Source organism: Opisthocomus hoazin, chromosome 10 (assembly GCF_030867145.1).
Source record: "Opisthocomus hoazin isolate bOpiHoa1 chromosome 10, bOpiHoa1.hap1, whole genome shotgun sequence".
Lineage (NCBI taxonomy): Eukaryota > Metazoa > Chordata > Aves > Opisthocomiformes > Opisthocomidae > Opisthocomus > Opisthocomus hoazin.
The window spans coordinates 22,971,315-22,990,998 of record NC_134423.1 but is presented as its reverse complement, the minus strand read 5'-3'; the positions used below and the strand labels follow the sequence as shown (position 1 = coordinate 22,990,998).

General features: G+C 39.1%; 1 protein-coding gene across 6 annotated transcripts in view; it reads left to right on the top strand.

Moving 5' to 3' along the window:
* CFAP161 (cilia and flagella associated protein 161) overlaps positions 1 to 14,614 on the top strand; it is a 42,118-nt gene extending 27,504 nt beyond the window's left edge. For 2 of the 6 annotated variants that reach the window (XM_075431665.1, XM_075431664.1), the window contains exons 2-8: positions 2,962 to 3,096; positions 3,773 to 3,862; positions 4,034 to 4,269; positions 5,616 to 5,700; positions 6,494 to 6,652; positions 7,763 to 7,836; positions 8,773 to 11,211. In XM_075431665.1, coding sequence (XP_075287780.1) covers positions 3,791 to 3,862; positions 4,034 to 4,269; positions 5,616 to 5,700; positions 6,494 to 6,652; positions 7,763 to 7,836; positions 8,773 to 8,950 — 804 coding nt within the window. In that variant the 5' untranslated portion in view covers positions 2,962 to 3,096; positions 3,773 to 3,790 and the 3' untranslated portion in view covers positions 8,951 to 11,211. Of the gene's footprint in view, positions 1 to 2,961; positions 3,097 to 3,557; positions 3,647 to 3,772; positions 3,863 to 4,033; positions 4,270 to 5,615; positions 5,701 to 6,493; positions 6,653 to 7,762; positions 7,837 to 8,772; positions 11,212 to 14,516 lie in introns of those variants that run through there. The other 4 variants (XM_075431663.1, XM_075431662.1, XM_075431666.1 and 1 more) reach the window with 4 other exon arrangements.
* The last annotated feature ends 5,070 nt before the right edge of the window (positions 14,615 to 19,684 follow it).

The window sequence follows — 19,684 nt, the reverse complement described above, 5'->3', positions numbered from 1 at the left end:
GTAATATAGCTTTGTTAGTGGGGTTTCTGCTCGCGCTAATAAACACAATAGTTCTCAGCTGAGCTGTTTCTTGCTGATGAAAATATTCTAGCTGCTTCAGAGTTCATATGGATCTCTTTGCAAAATACAATGTTAGTCCTTGGAGACATACTTTAATGTTTCTATATTCTTTTCAAAAGTTACTGCTCCTGAAATGACAACATTTTTCTGAGGGATTCAGAGCTCTAGTGGCTTTTCGAGCCCACCTCCTGAGTAAGATTCAGCCAGGCAAAGGAGAAAAATCCTCAAATAGCTAGCGTGATCAGTCATGATGAAACAGCTCAATTTGAAGAGAAAATGTTCCATTATACAACAATTTCTCAAAAGGTCATGCTCTGTACAAGGCTAATTTACAGACCAGTAGAATGAAAATACCATGGAGATGTGGATAACTCAATCCAAAGTTTAACTGGCAAGCATTTGGCGGTCTTAGATGCATTGCAAACGATTCCCTCCCCCTCCCTCTCTCTAGCAGAATCTTTTGATTATGAAACACCAAATGAGCAATCATAGCAATTTTAGATGTCTTCAACCAGATCTAATATTGGGAAACTTTCCACTTGCGTACCTACGTCAGCAAACTTACTGCCAGTACAACATGCAAGCATCCTGCTCCCCTTGCTTGTAAAAGGCAGACGGAGAGGCCTGTTTAATGGGTTACTACGTTTCAGAAATATTACTATACCATGAACAGGTTGATTGCTCCCCAGCAACAAGCATCACAGGAAAACTCCACACTGAAATTCACAGCCAAAATGGGAGACGTCAGTACAAGCATCTGATAAAACGACAATTCTTAAATCTTATCGCACAAGCTACTTAAATTTTTTTGCGCTGTGAACAGATGAGTGTTTGCAGAGTAGGTTACAATAAGAAACTGAAGTTACATTAACAAGCAGATTAATCATTTTAATAGCCAGAAGCCTGATAACAGCAAAGAAAAATTATAGCTATGCTCTGATTCATAGCATGTGTCAGAATAATGCTACTGTGAAATAAAATGAAAGGAGACAAACCATCCCAATGAACATATGCTTTACTCCTGTGCAGTATTATTTAGTCTGTATTGCTAATCACATTTCGCGCATTCATATTTTTCAACACGAAAAACAAAGGAAAACAGGAAAAAACCTAGATACACTCCCAAGGCAGTAAAGGCAGGTATTAAAAATATTCTCATCCAACCTGCATATGATTCAACATTATTTTAGTATTTTTTTCTGTATGAATAGGACTTCATAAATTGCCAAACAGCAGATACAAGTAAAAATCATGTTTTCCACCATGAAATAAGCAGGTATTTGAATGGAAGAGCTCACAGAAAAACCTAGTACTCTGCTACTTCCTCTAAATAAAGATGGCATACCTTACTCTTTGACTTTATTTATGTTCATATACATTCAGATCTTGCCCTGTTTGCCAGATTTGACCGAAAATAATAATTTGTACTACTGATACATACAAGTGCTTTTATAAATTAAAGTGTTTAAAACATGCTCTATCTCACACACCACTGACAAGGCAATTAAAAGCCTAACCAGCCCAGCCTTTTATGTAAATTAATGGCTTAGCTCTATGTGCTGTTTTGGGTCTTCACATCTAGTTCTCTTTCATTAAAAAAAAAGAAAAAGGAAAGGGGAAAAGAGCTGTAACTCTAGAATAGTAGGGGAAGTGTCTCTGAAAGTACAATAACTATAATTTTTATCTAACAACGACTTCAAAGGAAAAATAGAAATACTAATCTTCCCAGTAAATAAAGTATACCTTTCAGTCTGGTCAGTTTGTATGCTGGCTTAAGTTAGGACACAAACCATGGACCAGTTCTTTCACAAGTACAGCTTTTCTTCACACTATTTAATAATGAAAACAACTGTTAGGAGTAAACATAGATTTTATCTGCTCAGAAGGAGACTGAGATGAGTTGAATAGATCTGTAACCTTTACTGCAGGAAAGATGTTCAATTTACAAGCACATTTATAGACAGATCTTTTTGTTTGTTTTCATGGAATACTGCTCAATCAGAAATGAAAGACTTCCAGGTGACAAGAACAGTCACAGCAAAATCCTCCTGAGACATGCACAGAGACATTTCGAGTACATATACCTCTTTCTATCTAATATTTGCATCAGAATCTATATGTAACCAAGTACAGACGGTGCATAAGGCTACAAACTGTGGAATTTTTCTGTGGACTGTATATATTAGCTATATGCACAGTGAGACAAATTGTATGTGTTCTTAATAATACAGCTGAGTGTCATATATAGTTTTATAACAATGATTTATTACTGAATATTGGTTTAAAAGTAGCTTAATTAAAAAATAAAAAGATAAAAAAATGTTTGAAACTTCTTATACATTGCACATTGAGATAAGCAAGTTGTTCAAGTGCAAATACATTATGCACCTTTGAACAGAAGTGTGATAAATTCACTATCATTTGCGTACCAGTCGGTTTAACCAGTCACCCCAGTCAAAACCTTAGCTCTGTGAAAAGCACAAGCGTAATTTTAAGTGCTAAGTAGAAATTACTAGCAACACAGAAATTTAATTCCCTTTTGCTGAACACACTTCATATTTCAAATCAGACCTGATACTTCCAAAAGTATTTGATATTCGGCGGAGATGAGCAAAGTTTCCTCCCCATTTCAAACAATTTCAGCATTGCTTCCAGCACGACTGGGTGTAGGAAAACATCACTTACCAGAACTGACCACAAAGTGGTGCTATTTAAACAAAAATGGATTTTATTTCGTTCTTAAAATGTTTGGGATGTGCTGACTAACCTTTTGTGTAATAATAGCCTTTGGTTTAACAAACAACCCTCAAAAGAGCCAGGTTTCATGTGAATTGTTGCAGAAACTGGCTGATGATGACATATAGCCCAGCTGCGCATACAAAAAAAACATTTTCTTTTAAGCTTTTGAAGTTGTCCAGCATTGAAACCGTGTAATAGCCAGCCTGCAAGAAAACCATGGCAGCTGTAAAGGGATTAAATGTCCTGTGCGAGGATGGACACCATCGCTGAGAACCGTTGGCTTAAGCTCTCTGGAAGGTAAACATACAGCATATTCGCTTAGTAGATCTTGCCACAGTAGATTTAAAAACTAAAACAGTAACAAACACAAATGTTTGTAATCACAACATTCACCTGGAGCCCTCACAGCCCTCACCGGTGCTGCGGTGCTGGCTTCGGGAGCCGGCTGGCTGCGTTACGCTGATGCAGCTCCTGACCAGCAGAGTCTGAAAGGCCACTTGGCTGTAAAGCGAGCCCCACGCTAAGACTATAGCTTGGCTCAGGAGGGGCAGCCGGCTTATCTGAACTGGGCTGAACATTTATTGCTGTTTTTTCCCCTCGGGATCCCCCGAAGACATCCCCCCCCCTCAGCTTCTGGGCCGCGCCGCCGCCGGGCAGAAAGAGCCCGCCCCTCCGCCCATGCTGCCTGCCGCTCATTGGCGGGCTCTGCCTGCCCCGCGCCCAATCGGCAGCTGCAGCGGTCGCCATGGCGACGGGTGGACTCAGCGCGGCCCCGGCGCCAGCCATGGCCGCCTACAGCCCGGGCGTGCTGATCGGGAACTGGGCCGAGGAGGCGCTGCGGGAGGAGGTAGCGGCGGGCCGGGCCCCTCGCCTCGCCGGGCTCTCCGCCGCTCCGTGCTCCCCCCGGCTCTTTAAACAACCCCAGGCTGAGCGCGCTGGATAACATGTCTGCACCCTCTCTCCTTTCCTGCAGGACCGCTTGAGGGATTTTATGCGTAAAAGGGAACGAGGAGAACTTTTAATACAGAAAATAAACAAAATGCAAGATAAGCTTTTAAAGAAGGTAATTCTTTGAGAAAGGTTATGTCAATCCTCTGTGGCCACACAGAATGGCATAGCTGTTGTTAGTGTTCCTTAGGCATTAAGAATGCTGTGGATTAGCATTTTATACACCAAATACTTCTGTCGCTAGGTTCGAGTAATTCTGTAAAACATTATGTCTATTTTAATTCAGATACAGCTTTCGGTGTCCAAGGATGGGTTCGTTCATTTTGGAGACACCGTGATGCTTTTGAACCCAGTCAACGAATCCCGGGTGGGGAACGGCCCCGGCACGTGCGGCAGCCTGGCCTTGGCCGCCAGCCTGGGCGAGACGTGGCCATGCGCGGCCGGACCCCCGCCAGCCCCTCGCGAAGTCAGCGCAGTCGAGAGCACAGACCCCGTGGGCCGAAACGCTTTCTGTGTTTTAAGGTTTGATACTTCATTCTGTGTGGTTTTCCATTACTGTTCGAGCTTTCAATATATTGTTTTGAGAAATACGCAATGTTTGCTAACATACAAATGAATTTGTGTAAGATCGATTTATCTAAGAAAGACTCTTTAACTTAGCTCATGCATTAAGCTTGATTCTGCTCCGCATGTTACTGTGAATAATTCCAAGGACGTATGAATCGGCTTAGAACTGGTGTGAAAACAGAATCAAGTGCACTGCATCATTTGGTAAACTCTGCAGCTGTTTTTAAGGCAGTCGTATTTCAGCTGTAGAATACAAAACATGTCCAAGTATCGCTTAGTATTATTATTCATTCCGCTGTGAATAAGGTCTCTGAAGCAGAAATTTGTCAATGCTTTTGCTGTACATGAAGTGGACAGTGTTTCTCTCGTCCTAAAAAACCCCCTAACAAAACAGCATGTTCTCTCTCTCAAAGACATATTCAATTCCAGCTGTTGGTGGGAGAAGAAACAGAAGAACAGAGTCCTGCTCAGGGCCACAAGGCCCTGCCTGAGTGCATTTAACAACCATAGTAATGCATAAGAGTACAGACTAACGCATATAATCCTGATTGAACAAAACACTTCGGGTTAGACCTAAGAAAGAGTTTTGATGCCAAGACCATAATTTAAACCTTCTAGAACTGCAACCGAAATATTTTTGCTGAGCTGCTATCTGATCTAAGAGTCATTGGCACTGAATGCTATCAAGTTCCTCATTAACTGACTACCAAGTTCATCAGCTACAGAAGTTTTTTATACTGGATAAACTTAGGAAGCCTAGCACTTAATTTAGTTATTCTTTAATGTAAAATACAGAAATCGTTCTGGAAATAGCGATATACCAGCATGTATGTTGATGTAACAAACCAAGTTACTGAACATCAGTTACATTTATTATTAGCAACATATGTTAAGTTATGGACAAACACACACACTGTTCTGCTTTTAGTCTGTGACTTTTCAGATGTGCAAGTATATTTTAAAGTGAGCCTCAGTGCTGAATTCCCATTGACTTTTCATTGGATGTTATCTTTCCATCCTGCTTATTAATGAATACATCATAAAAAGTAATCAATACAGTCTTCTAGCATAAAAAGTAATCAATACAGTTTATACTCTGTTTAATATTTTAACCAGTAAGTCAAGTATGAAATGTCTTTTCACCTATTTTTAAAGGTAAACTTTAAACATACCTATTTTTAAAGGTAAACTTAATACAAAGTGTTGCCACAAGACCTAACTATAGACCAAAACAACAATAAAGAAGAATAGTAAAGCTGTTTATTTGAATGTCTCTTTCTTCCTTTTTACAATTTTCACAGTGTTGATGGAGTCACAGTAGGTGAACCGATTAGATTTGGGCAAAACTTTCGTCTTGGGACAACAGGAGCATTTTCTGACCAAATGGTAACGCAATAAAGTTGCAAATGGCAATGGTAGCATATACTGATAGCGTGCACTTAATTACTATATACATAAAGCTGCCCAGTGGTTCAACATCTTAGATTTACAGAACAGATTCAGAATCATATATAGATGAAGATAAGCAATACCTATTTAGAAAGTTTATGCAACTTGCCTGAGATCAGGTGTGCAGACAAAGAGGGCTGTCAGCCAGAATGACTGGATAAAGGAGATTTTAAAAAAGGAAAGAAAAAAAGAAATTAAAATTAGTTTGTGAATCATGAAAGAATTCATCACTAGAGGGAGGTATTGTTTTTACTTTAAATTAGTCCAAAATGAAAAGATTTCATTTCTTATGAAGACAAATCTGTAATAGGTATATGAAGCAACATACTATTCTATCATTCTGAGAGAGCAGATTTCTATTAAATGTTAACGTTTTCCTCTGCAAGTTAGAAGCAAGTAAGACATCACATGTTACATATGCACTCAAAATAAATCACCACAGCTTTGAAAAAATATCCCCTCTTAACAACCACTTCAGTGAAAGAGAATGTTTGGAATGTAAATTACATTTTAAATTAGTATTCACCAGTCTGCATATAGAACTGCTACTTAATGAGTTTATCAACAGTATAGAAGCTATGTTATGGGTTTTGTACATGTAGCTTTAGCTTGGCAGGCTGATTTTTCAGGAGCTAAGAGAAAATTTTTTGTGTTGAAAGATATTTTTTAATATTATGTATCTTGCTTCTTTTCTATTTGTAGTGTCCTTAATATATATTTTTATTTACAGTTCTATCTAGCAAGTGACCATAAATCATTTATAAGATTTGCTAAAAAATCTTACCTTCAGCAAGTATTTTTGACAGATCAGCTTTCCTATTTGACTTGCTGGCAAGCTACCTGCTTGGATCCACAGCTGCGTCTTGAATATGAAGGATTTCCAGTTCCTGTAAGAAATTAAAAATGTAGAAAATGTTATGAAGATTTAATTGAAACAGTAGATGGAGTACTTAGCAAAAAGTTATGTCCATTTCATTCACGTGTTTTTCTTATGTAAGTTCTGACCTGTAATTTTAAGAATGGGGAGAGGGAAGGAACAACCTCTTTAACCAAAGCATCTGCATATATGACTGCTAGGTTCTAGTGTTCATCTTGAGGTTGACTTGCTCAGTTTTTCTCATCAGAATTTTTTAAAGGTCAACATTATCATGTTCTGAGGATGCAGTACTTGGAATCTGCTTTTCAGGACTTCTGAGCACTAAATTCCATTTCCAATATCAGGAGCTGTGATTAATTAAGAACTCCTGTACGATAAATTAAGAAATAGTAAAAAAAACCCCCAAGGCATCTGAATAAGTTGATGCTTTTCCAAATGTGGTTTTTAACCTTTTGTAAATACGTTAAGCAGATGCAGTATTTTCCTGTTCCACATAACTGCTGGGATTCCTGAAGTGCTGGATGTATAGCAAAATATCACAAGCATAACTGTTCCCGTGCAGCCTTGAACAGTGACTTGTTTACATGAGTCAGCTAATAAACTAATACTACACTAATAAACACAGTCAAAATTATGTAATTGTCAAAGACAACATTCTTTATTCACAGTATTGCTATATATGAGGGTGAGTAAAAATTAATTCTTATATATAAAAAATTGCAAATTGGTAAAATATAAAGATCTGTTTCTGGCAAAGATCAATTGCAACAGGAATTACCCTGATGGTACAGGCCACTGGAATGACTCGCTACTACTTGCTTGACTTTTTTTTTTCTTTCCCCAAAGTGCTCAGCTCAAGGGAGTGGGATGGAATGTATTGGGCAGGAGAATATGTCTGGCCTGAGGGATAAACATTTGGCTGGTTTGTGCTGTTAAGACAGTTGTGTTGAGAACTGACAGGGTGTAAAATGTCTCACTATAAATGCACAGCAGTCTCGGAGTGATACAGAGCAATGCGGGCTTACACTAGGCAGGAAATAAAAGCATTTAATTTGAATAAGAATAGGTAAAATTAGTGTAAAAATGTGTGTCAAGTGTCTTCCCTTGTTGTTTTTTTCCCAGGCAAACACTAAAATTATTATTACTCATTGCTATACTAATCGGAGCTTAGCTGTTCCAAGGAACTTTTGGACAAGGTAAAAATAATTTGTAACTGGCAGGGATGTGCATAGTGATGTGCCAACATCAAGAATTACTGTAAGAAGTAGATGTTTGCTTTAGGAACACACTGAGGAAATGGAAAAGAACGCAAAATGCACATTCTCCTTTATTTTCTTTCTGGGCTTCAGTGTGTGCCACTGTGATGCTGTAGACAATCAACTCAGTCTTATTTGTTTTCTTTTTAATTCATATCACGTCATGCTTCTAGGCTTCTCTAGTTTCTTGGTGGTTCTCCCTTTGAATATCTCAAGCAATTACAGTTGTTTGGGTTATTTCAAAGAAAAAAATGGTATACTGAGAAGTGTAAAGAGTAGAGAACTAAATAAAAACACACTGCATAAAACTGTATATTACTTATATCCACATGAATCAATCTCAACAAACTGAAGTTAATCCAACAATTCCAGTTAATATGCATGCATTAAACTAATATTGCTTAAGCATTGTTAAGGAGCAAGCCAATTGTTTCCCATTAAATTCTGAGCAGGATCTGACTGAGGATTTGTATCCGGTTTCTGAGGACGAAACAAGGTCTGAAAGTTTGAGGCTGAAAGAGTTAATAAGTAGCCAGAGTCATCCTCAGTCAGAGAGAAATGGTGATGTGAATGGTGGGGTGAACCTAACCAGCTTGTACGTATTGAGCTGGTGTATCAGTGCGTTATACCGATGGGCTGCTTTACCACTGAAGCCAGAAAGGTGGCATTTCCCTTTGATTTCACATTCCTAAATTATTCGTAGGAAACAAAGTGGGCTATTGCGTTTCTTGTAAAGTTCTGATATTTGAAAATGCATGGTGATATTTCTGAGCAAGCCGAGAGAAATATGAGAAAACCTTGAAAAATTCACAGATAATGCAGATTAGCTGAGTTTAATAATTCCCCCTGCCCATCCCCTTTTCTTTTACTTTGCAGGTCTTATTTTGGAAAAGAATATGAAGTAATTTGTCACACTTATCTGGACTCCCATAAAGCTGAAGAAGATAAGAATCACTGGGAAGTAGTTACAGGAAATCACAGCGATGAGGACCGTACAATGATTGATAGACCTGACCCTCGCCCGGAGGGGGATCAGAAAGAAGGAGTTTTGTGAGGAGACATAGAATATAAAGATCCCAGACTACAGCCGACAGAGGTTGATGAGATTCTGATTCTTTTTTTTTGTTTTTGTTCAGTTTTTAGTTTTAGAGATGTTTGTCTTAAAAATGGAAATGAAAGTCTACCATTAGTAATATTGCATAATCTCATGTAACTCATTGAGGTTATACAGTGAGAAACAAGTAATAACATTTGATGAACCGTGCACAACATCAAAAATTCATGAATCGGGAAGGGTTCATTTTCACATTCACTAATGGCAAAAGATGTCTGTCAGAATCCAGAAAATCTAATATATTTTCACTAAATTACTGGCTTTCAGAGTGTATTTAACCAATTATTCCCAAACCCAACCAGTGCCACACTTTTTAAAAGGGTGAGTGTACGGTTTCCAAAACACTGAAAACCAAACTCATCCAAGCTATCATGGGATATCTTGACATTTAAAGTTAATTGGAAAGAAAGATGGTTGTTGAGCTTGTTCCACCCTCTGTCTAGCTCAATGTTGCAAATTATTAAAAAATTACAAGTGAGGTCTCTTTATCTTGACATTGGCTTCAGATTTATAGGAATTAGGTAAAAAAGGTATAAATTGAGTTTTTTACCTTTTTCCAGGTATTCTAAACATTGAAGTGCCAAGTAATCAAGAACATGAGCACAGTGTTACAGACTAGAGACTTCCAACAGCCTTTTCCATGCATCACCATATTCCATTTGCATCTCACCCACAGAATTTCTCAATCCATAATAATTTCTACCAAGTGTGACAGCGAGGTAAAATTGTCAAAAGAAAATTAAGCCCCCACAAGTTTCGTGAAAATAAATGCAAAAGTAGGAAAAGAATAAGAGACACTGTAAGGTTATCCAATAAGAAAAGTATTGTAGTCTATGTTCATAGCTGATTAGACATGAGGTAATGCGCATGAAAAAAATACCACAAGAAGGGTAAAAATTTCAGCTGGAACTCACATTTGCTTAAACAACAAAACCAACCAAGCATGAGATGCAAAGACATGGAAAACAGATGTCATTACTTCATAGTTACCTGTCTTTATATGGAAGCTGACACAGCACCACAGAGAATCTTGTAAATGTATGACATTCCATTGTATCCTTTTAGTAAAGCTACACGTGTACATATTCAAGTTTTCACTGTCCCACAAGAGCGGGCTCTTTCTGCACAAAGTGGATTTCTGAGTAAAATACTACATGAATCTCCATTCTCAAAAAGGATTCCAAAGATCTTCAATGTTCATGAAGGTCCAATAAAACTTTTTAAGTTTTACCAAAACAAAACCACTAAACTTACACAGAAGGGACTGATCCAAACGCATCTTCAAGTTCTGTCCCAAGCAGAGTATTGGTTTCAAACCCACCAGCAAGGCTTTGAAAGTTCTTGCCTTTATTCAGTATCAATTAAATCAGCAGACAGCAGGACTGGCTAACTACCACTTGGCGTACAGGGTCTCGGAGCAGGAGACAGATTACAGTTCCGTGACGGGCAGGTTTGCTTGGGGGGAGCGTATCACAGAGGATGGTTTTAGAATCGCACTCTTCATGTGCAAGCTTTTACAGGTCTGATATAGATGGGGTATTATAGAGGAAATTATGTTTAGAAAGGTTTTTCTTTCACTTCCTATGTAAAGTTATAAAACCTGACGTGTGGCTAACGATGCCTGTTTTTATAGAGGCATTTTTATTACTCCAGCTTACAGAGATTAAAAAACTACACATTTTAACAATAGGCTGATGTAATTCTGCTTTGATTTTTTAGGTATTAAACTAGGAAAAACTTAGGCTGTGTGAGTACACAGCAGTGTTTCTAATTTGACTGTTGTGGACATTTATTGGTATTGCGGATAGCTGTTTTGAATCCAGCAAAGTCTTTTTCCTCTGGATTATATGTGAGAAATAAGGAGAGGCCTGAAACCAAAACCATTGCTGAAACAAAGCTTCATGTGAACTCCTGCAGGAATGAGAACTGTGTGGGCAGAGAGCCTTGGCCGGCTAGTGTTATGGATAGGAGTGTTTGTGTGAGCGTGTGTGCATTTGTGTGGGGGAGAAGAAACGCAGGCTGAACAAAAACAAGTGCTGTAAAGTCTTAGAGGAAAACCAAGAGATAAACAGATACAGAAAAGAGTACAGAAGTAGATGATGTTGGAATTAGTGCTGATTAGAAGTGGTTTGGAGACTCTTGTGCGTGTTTTGATCGGTCTGTGCTCATGGGAAAAGACTTGCCGAGCTACTGGAAAGTAAACAGGATTGAATCAACAATTCCAGATTCCATTATCAATTTTTCTTCTTATCTAATAAATTTGAAAAGTATGGATTTGTGCATAGGTTCTTGTATCACATAACACATATTTATAATTCAGCTGAGTTGTGATACCCAATACAAATATCTATCTGTTACCTAGTTTTTCTTTTAAAAACTGTTTTTTACACTTCTTAATATTGTCCACATGATGGCACCACATTTTTCTAAACAGCACAGTTCTTGCTACATATGTAAAACAACCTGAAATATGTAAATCCAAATGAGTCCCTGATACAATGCCCCAGAAGCTAACCAAGTTAAATCAGGCTTAAATTCTGGGCTGGGAAGTGTCATTAATGTTTTATCACGTTTTCGGAAAATGAAGTTCAGCCACAAAGGTAGATAGAAGAATGTAGAACATTGTGTCTAGCATACAATCAACTTCTTAAAGCTAATTAGAATATTAATTAATTTGTAACCAAAAAATACTTAGAAGAAATTAGCTTTAGGAGCTTTTCCTTAGTTTTCTATGTAAAGATATGAAACCTCATGTGTGACAATCGATGCCTGTTTTTATAGCGGCACTGTTATTACTTACTCCAACATACAGAGATCAAAATTCTGCACATGTTCACAATAGATTGACATAATTTTGCTTTGATTTTGTAGGTATTAAACTAGAAAAAAATCAGACTGTGTAGAATGCACTGCAGTGTTTCTGATTTGACTGTTGTGGACATTTTGACTGTTGTGGACAGGATTTAATATAAGGAGTTATGGAGCTGAATATTAGTGCAGAATCCGAACAATCCTGCAACTGGCAGTTAGACACACACTATGGTCTAGTGGATAGAATCATAGAATCATAGAAAGTTTTGGGTTGGAAGGGACTCCTAGAGGTCAACTAGTCCAACCCCCCCGCAGCGAGCAGGGACACCACTAACTAGATCAGGTTGCTCAGAGCCCTGTCCAACCTGGCCTTCAATCTTTCCAGGGATGGGGCCTCCACTACCTCTCTGGGCAACCTGTTCCAGTGTTTCACCACCCTCATTGTAAAGAATTTCTTCCTTATATCTAGCCTAAACCTACCCTGTTTTGGTTTAAAACCATTACCCCTCATCCTGTCACTGCTGTCTCTACTAAAAAGATTGTCCCCATCTTTCCTATAGGCTCCCTTTAAGTACTGAAAGGCTGCCATCAGGTCTCCCCGCAGCCTTCTCTTCTCCAGGCTGAACAAGCCCAACTCTCTCAGCCTGTCCTCATAGGAGAGGTGCTCCAGCCCTTGGATCATTTTTGTAGCCCTCCTTTGGACCCGCTCCAACAGTTCCATGTCCTTCTTGTGCTGAGGGCTGCAGAGCTGAATGCAGTACTCCAGGTGAGGTCTCACCAGAGCAGAGTAGAGGGGCAGAATCACCTCTCTCGACCTGCTGGCCACGCTTCTCTTGATGCAGCCCAGGACACGGTTGGCCCTCTGGGCTGCCAGCGCACATTGCCGGCTCATGTCCAGCCTTTCGTCTATCAGTACCCCCAAGTCCCTCTCAGCAGGGCTGCTCTCGATCCTTTCATCCCCCAGCCTGTATTGATAGTGGGGATTACCTCGACCCAGGTGTAGGACCTTGCACTTGGCCTTGTTGAACCTCATGAGGTTCACACAGGCCCACCTCTCCAGCTTGTCCAGGTCCCTCTGGATGGCATCCCATCCTTCTGGTGTATCAACCGTACCACTCAGCTTGGTGTCATCTGCAAACTTGCTGAGGGTACACTCGATGTCGCTGTCCATGTCATTGATAAATATATTGAACAGCACCGGTCCCAGTACGGACCCCTGAGGGACTCCACTTGTCACCGGTCTCCATCTGGACATTGGGCCGTTGACCACTATCCTTTGGCTGCAACCATCCAACCAATTCCTTATTCACCGAACAGTCCACCCATCAAATCCATGGCTCTCCAATTTAGAGAGAAGGATGTTGTGGGGGCCCGTGTCAAAGGCTTTACAAAAATCCAGATAGATGACGTCCATTGGTTTTCCCTTGTCCACTCTTGAAAAGAAGTCCACTCATAGAAAGCCACTAGGTTGGTCAGGCAGGACTTGCCCTTGGTGAAGCCATGGATAGGGTAATGGAGATCTGAACCACGCTCCAGACCTGACCTGACCTGTAACTAGGGGTAAGCACTATATTTTGCTTGTCCTGGTATTGCATATCATGAAATACGGACAGGGATGCTTGCCCCGTTTGCAAAGCACTTTGACATATACCAGCAAAAAGCAAAATCATATGTTAAGAAAGCTTTTAATCCTTCTGCCATATTACACCCAATATGGATAGCTCTACGAAGTACGTTGTGGGAAGATAAAACTCACTTTGCCTCCAATTCCAGGCAGCTCAAAAGCTGTTGGCATGAAGCTGCCCCTGAGTTATTAGTCCTTGCTGAGGGATAGGGTGCATTAGGCTAGATTTAGTGCTGTGCTAATACAGCTTTTCATAGGCCTGAGGCACACAGAGAACTCACATCTGCACATTTTGCTGTGCGGACATGTGTTAGCAGCACAACACTGAAGTAAAGGTACAGAGAATTCAAAGACTCAGCAAAGAAAATCATCATCCTCCTAGTTAACTCACACATTGATAACACTCGAAAATAAAAATCCAGTTTTAAATCTGCCTTCCCTCTCTTTAAATCACTTCCCTCCCTTTTACATGCTTCCCCAACTCATATTTCACATCACATCACTTCTCCTCTGCTATGTCATGTAGCCCAAACTTACTGATTTGCTGTGGTTATAAAGTGCTCTTCTAGCACTCATGACAAGTCCCTGGCCCCTCACCCTAATCACATCAGTATCTTCAGAGGCTGCTTTTTCTTTCAGTGATTGTCATGAAGTATCTTTTAACTCTGCTCGTCAGAGGAGGAGGCCATGTGCAGAAAAAAAAAAAAAAAAGGCAAAGACAACATTACAATAAAAACTTCCACATAGCAATGGAGGAAAATATCCAAGTGCTGGAAAATTTGACAGAGTTGCCAGATAAGAGGGTGATTTTGATAACATCTGTGCCCATTCGTCCTAAATCAATATTGCATGTCTGTTGCAATTGGGGGGGTAGGAGGAGTGTACTTTCAATACCATAGCTGTTGCTTTAGAAACACTGAAGAATTTTTAATGCATGAGTACTAAACTAAGGGGGCCACAAAATAAAAATACAGATATGAAATGCAAAATACATTAAATACAAGTGAAAATTTGGAAACATCTACATCATTTTGTCAGCTACACCTCTCTTCTAATTCTGTTCTGTTTCAGGCTTTGTCCCAGGTCTTGCCTCCATTCTCCACCTGACCCACCATATTCCCTTGCCTGTACGCAGTACAGAGAGGGGCAAGCCACCGTTTGCTAGCTCCCCTTTTCATGCTGGTTTGACTTCATCCTGGAAGCTGTAAAACGGAATCTAATCCTCTATACTGCATTCCCCTGGGTAAGGGGAGGAGTAGAAAGACCTGTTGCCTTGCTGGATGTTCCTGTTTCAGCAGGGATATGAGCAGCCGTAATGATGTCAACCACATGATCTGCGTGACGGGTTAGCATTACTTACAACGAGAGGCACAAGTTGCCATGGAGACCGAGGGAGACCCACCCATTTTGGTTGGTTTGGTTTCTTTTTTTGTCAACACTGTGTATGGAGGGTGTGTAATGAAACAACGGCCACTTTTCTTCATTTTTTTTCACTGGGGGGCTTGTATAAGGCAAGGTCTTTCATGCAAGAGAAGAGAATCATCAGTACTGCACTAGAAAGCACTGCTACAACAGAATCATTTAGCTTTCTCTGGAGAAATTTCTATATTTTTTGGCAAGGAGGACTCAAAGTGCAGTAGTATAGGCACAAACAATAAAAAAAAAGCCTGATGACCTTAATACCCACATTTGATGATGAAATTAATTCATACACATACATCTCTGCTGTATGTTTATATGAGAACCTCAGAGAGCTAATTTCCCAACATCTGTTAAATGCTGCTTCGTACAGTACGTCAAAACAAAAGTAAACAGACCATCCACTTACAGGCTAGATAGTATATAAGTTTCTATAATGCTGGTCTTGTTTTAATTATAGGCTCCTTGGGGCAGGGACCATACCTTCATCTTTTTTTCCAAATACGAACAACTACAGCAGTGGAGTTCAGTAAGTAATAGCATAGAGCTGTTATGAAAAGTGGTTGTAAGATGACAAGAAATTGAAGTAGACCTGGTGCAAGTAACCAGAGATACAGGCATAGGAAATTTACACAAAAACCAGTGCCAAATAGTAAACTCTTAGTGTGGGGTATGAAGATGCAGCTGCCCAAGTAATTCTGACGTTAATAGGAGTTGCTAGGAGAGGAGCCCACAAACCACAGCACTGTCCCTGTGGGTCTGACAAACCCACCGAGGGGAATAAAAATTATACATGGCGGTTTATTTTTTTATACGTATCTATTTAGTTATTTAATTATATGGCATACTAGTTAAAAATACCTAACCAACTGTTAGCGTAAGTCCCATTTACGAAGTGACACTGGTCCTGAAAGATTGAAGAGTTATTTCTGCAGCTTCTTCATGTTAAAACTGTCAGGAATTAGGTTGTAGATACCTTTGGAGATCTTAGTCTGACTAAGAAAATTACTTTAAAAAATGGCGTTTAACTGTTTCCAAATATGTTACCTTGTAGAATTTACAAAATCATTAAATCCCAAGCAAAACAGAATCAAGAAACTACTGAATAAGCAAAGCACTGAATTAAAGTGTGAGTTATCTTTCCTTTATGGGCCAAACCTCTTAAAACTCCTAAAATGCTAATTAGCATGGATTATCATTATAGGGTCTCTAAAAGATTAAACACAGCAGTTTGTGAAATTCACATCAGACAGCAATTTCTATCCTTCCTCCCTGGTTACCAGTCCGCTTGCCTGGGCTTTCTGCCTCTTCTGTATCCTGAAGAAACAACTGAGCAGTTGTTTGGGGAAAAGTTTAAGGTTCATCAGCTTTTCCGGTCCTTTTGCTGACAATTTTGGCAGCATTAGTTTAGCCAGAACACCCAAGATGTATTATAGTCTTGCAAATAACCAGTGAATTTAACTGACCATGAAAAGAGGCATATTTTGCCATATAAATATACATATATATGTATCTATATACATATATACAGAAATAAAAATGAATTGGCACTACATACATATACACACACAAGGTACTTTAATGCTGACACAGAAATAACATGTAGTTCAGCATATGCAGGAGAACAATCTTTCCTAATCTAAAAATAGTAACTGGGGTTTTTCTGAAACTGCCTGAACTAATTAGTTCTTTCAGTGTAATCTTAAACGGTCAGGAACATACTTAGGTCTGATTATAAATGGCTCCAAGGCATCACATGGTAATCCAGAATAACACTCTAGCTACACTTACTGCTTCACCATGCCCCCTTTTTTCCGATTCATCATCATTCCTCTTTCTGCCTGCTGCACAATTGTGTCCTCAAATCCAGCTGACCTCAGGTTCCACTCGCGGTCTCACAGAGAAACGAAAAAGTTGCCTAGAGATGGGCCAGCTTAGGAGCCGTGCTCTTTGCTCCTCCTAAGGCAGTCAGTGTGATATTTTTTTCTAGAACACATTGAGTAGAGGACCTAAGTCACTTTACTGTGTGGTCAATAACTCATAATTACAACAAAAGCAAGTTTTATCCTTGGTGGCACAAGTTCTGTGATAAGCTCCTAATCCATTTTACTGAGTTTTCTGAATTTGCTGCCAAAAGGGCAGTTGAAATTTGCTTCTCAAAACTTTCTTATTGAAACACCAGCTTTGGACCAGACCAAGAATTCTCGCAGAAAACACCATATTGTACAGAAATACTTATGACCAATAAAACATTTTTAGACCTTAAATTGAACAAATTCTAATAATTTGAGCAGGTTGCTCTGGTACTGGTAAAACATTTTTTTGGGAGTCTCAAGAAGGCATAGTTGAATCCATCAGTGTTCAAACTCTTTAACAGAATGGGCAGCTTGAAATGTAACTAAAGAGTTCCTCCCACCTCGTTGTCTAGAGAGGGGAAGCCAACCGGGATAAAGGGGAAGGTCTGAGTATGAAGCTGCAAAGCTGATAGACTTGGTGCAGTTAACTCTGGCCTAGCAAGTTCTTGAAGAAAGTGGTCAGCTATGGTGAGCACCGAGACAAGCATCAGAGGGTGAGGCAGTCTCCCAGGGATTAGGTGGTCACATAGGTGCACAGTATTACAAATCCTTGCGTCTCCCTATTGTGAAGTAAAATGTATAATAAATCATAATTACAAAAATGGGAAGTGGACTAATATTTTATGTACATGGTAAATTGATGCAGCTCTGGTGAGGGACAGTAACTAACTCTGTCTTTTGTTTTTATGGCACTGTTGTAGATCGGTGATCATAGTAGGCAGAGGTAAAGAGCAAAGATAATACCCAGGCCAAAAATCCCATGTGTTTCAGCTTTGTGTCTCTGATCACTGTTTCAAACAAAGACAAAACTCCTTCCATTTCCCTAGCTAGTACAGGTAGTGTCATTCTATTCTGCACTTTGTTATACTGGTATCATGTGCCTTTTCACCCCTCATTTACTGTATCTGTGCATCAGCATCCCTCCCTGTTAAAGCAGTATAACTCTTTCCTAAAGGAAGACAGCAAGAAGTATTTTGTGGATCTTTACAAGGTGCTTATAAGAACAACACAGAAATATTACACAGAAAATGTTTTCATTGTCATTAAGTGTCTTGGCATTCTAAAATTTACCATAAAATTTGTCTGCATATATTTGGTCTCAAATGGCACCAAATTTCACAAGTTGAATTAATGAAGTTATAAATTTTAAGTTATCAATTTATCCAGACAAAAATTCTCTGGATCTATTCTCTTTTCCTCACATTGCTTTTTCAGACAGAAATGGCAATTTGTTTACAAGGGATCCGTGTAGCTATCTCAATAATTACAATGTATGACCTTTGAGACAACATAGATTATTTTTCTCGCTGCTCATTGAAGTTTTTGATGCTTCCAGAAGTATTTGTAATTCAACATTTTCCTCGGTCCCATGCTAATTAATATCTAACTGTATATCAACTGATTGTGCCATGTTAGGCGGTTATGGAATTTTGTTGTTAAGTGCTAACTGATTTCAAACAGCATCACACTTTGGACAAGTGAAAGGTTTCTACTGAGCACTAGGCTTTAAACAGCATTCAGAAACACCAACACAAATTCCTGCTTCCTATGAAATTAGCTAAACAAGGATTTGGGGAGCAACCATTAGCACTATACGGTTAATGTGTGCAACCTTTTCATCTAAGCAATTATTTCTGAGAACAGAATGTTCATTCATCTCAAAGAATTGATGCAAAGTTGATTTATACCACATATTTGGCCTGTTACACAACACAACCATTAGCTGTTTGGTTTCAGAAGTTAAGCATTTCATATAAACCAACAAGTGGTGAAGGTTTTTCGATCAGCCCATGTGACCTATACCAAATTTAGGTTTTCTGCAGTAAGGCAAGGTTCGTATTGTAAAGAAGGATGTTGTCAGAATTGGTATAAATGCTGAATAATGATTTTTCAAATGTATTTGAAGCTATTCTACAAAAAAGAACTTCTTAACATGCTGGGGTAGGGCAGCAGTTTTTCCAAATGAACTGTGTAATTATGTGAGTGCAATCCTCCCGCATAACTATCGTGAAGAGAGTATTCATCACCTAGAGTTCTTGTGCCTGCAACACAGCAGCACTGATGGCTGAGACAGGCTTCCTGAGGGTGGGTCAATGAAGTTGAAACTGAACTGATAGGCAATGGAAGGAGTTCTTAAAGAGTTCGGAAAGCACATCCATGAAAACAAAATTACAGAGAAAAAGATCACAAACTAAAGCTGTTCAAAGGACATTTAAACTTGCAGAGCTATCTGACCCCTGGGGAGAATCCAATATGACGTTAAGCTTCTGCAGGTGAACATAGGTTATTTTTCCCAAAGAAATAAACAATAATCAACTTTACAATTTAGTAGTCAAGCATAGCCATAGTTATATTCTTCAGTAACAGACTATGAAGTTTTATCTTGATACATTTCTTCCTTGTTGATCGAAGTTAATAAAGTTTGCTTGAGTATTTTAGAGACCAAAAAAAAAAAAAAATCTTTGCCACATTTCAAAACAGTTTGTCTTACATAGTTCCTGTTACTGCAAAAAGGTCCTGGTATGATAAAGCCACTGGTTATGGAATAAAAAGTGTATTGGATTTACTTCCCAAAATTCATTAATCTATGTAACTTTTCATGTTGAGTACATTCAGGGCAACACCTAACAAGTTATAATTAATACCTTCGCTTAGGTGCAGCAAACAAATCATTAGTAAGGTGATTCTATTTTACTTGGTTTTGCCAATTACTATATTACATTCTTCCAAACCAGAAGAACATTA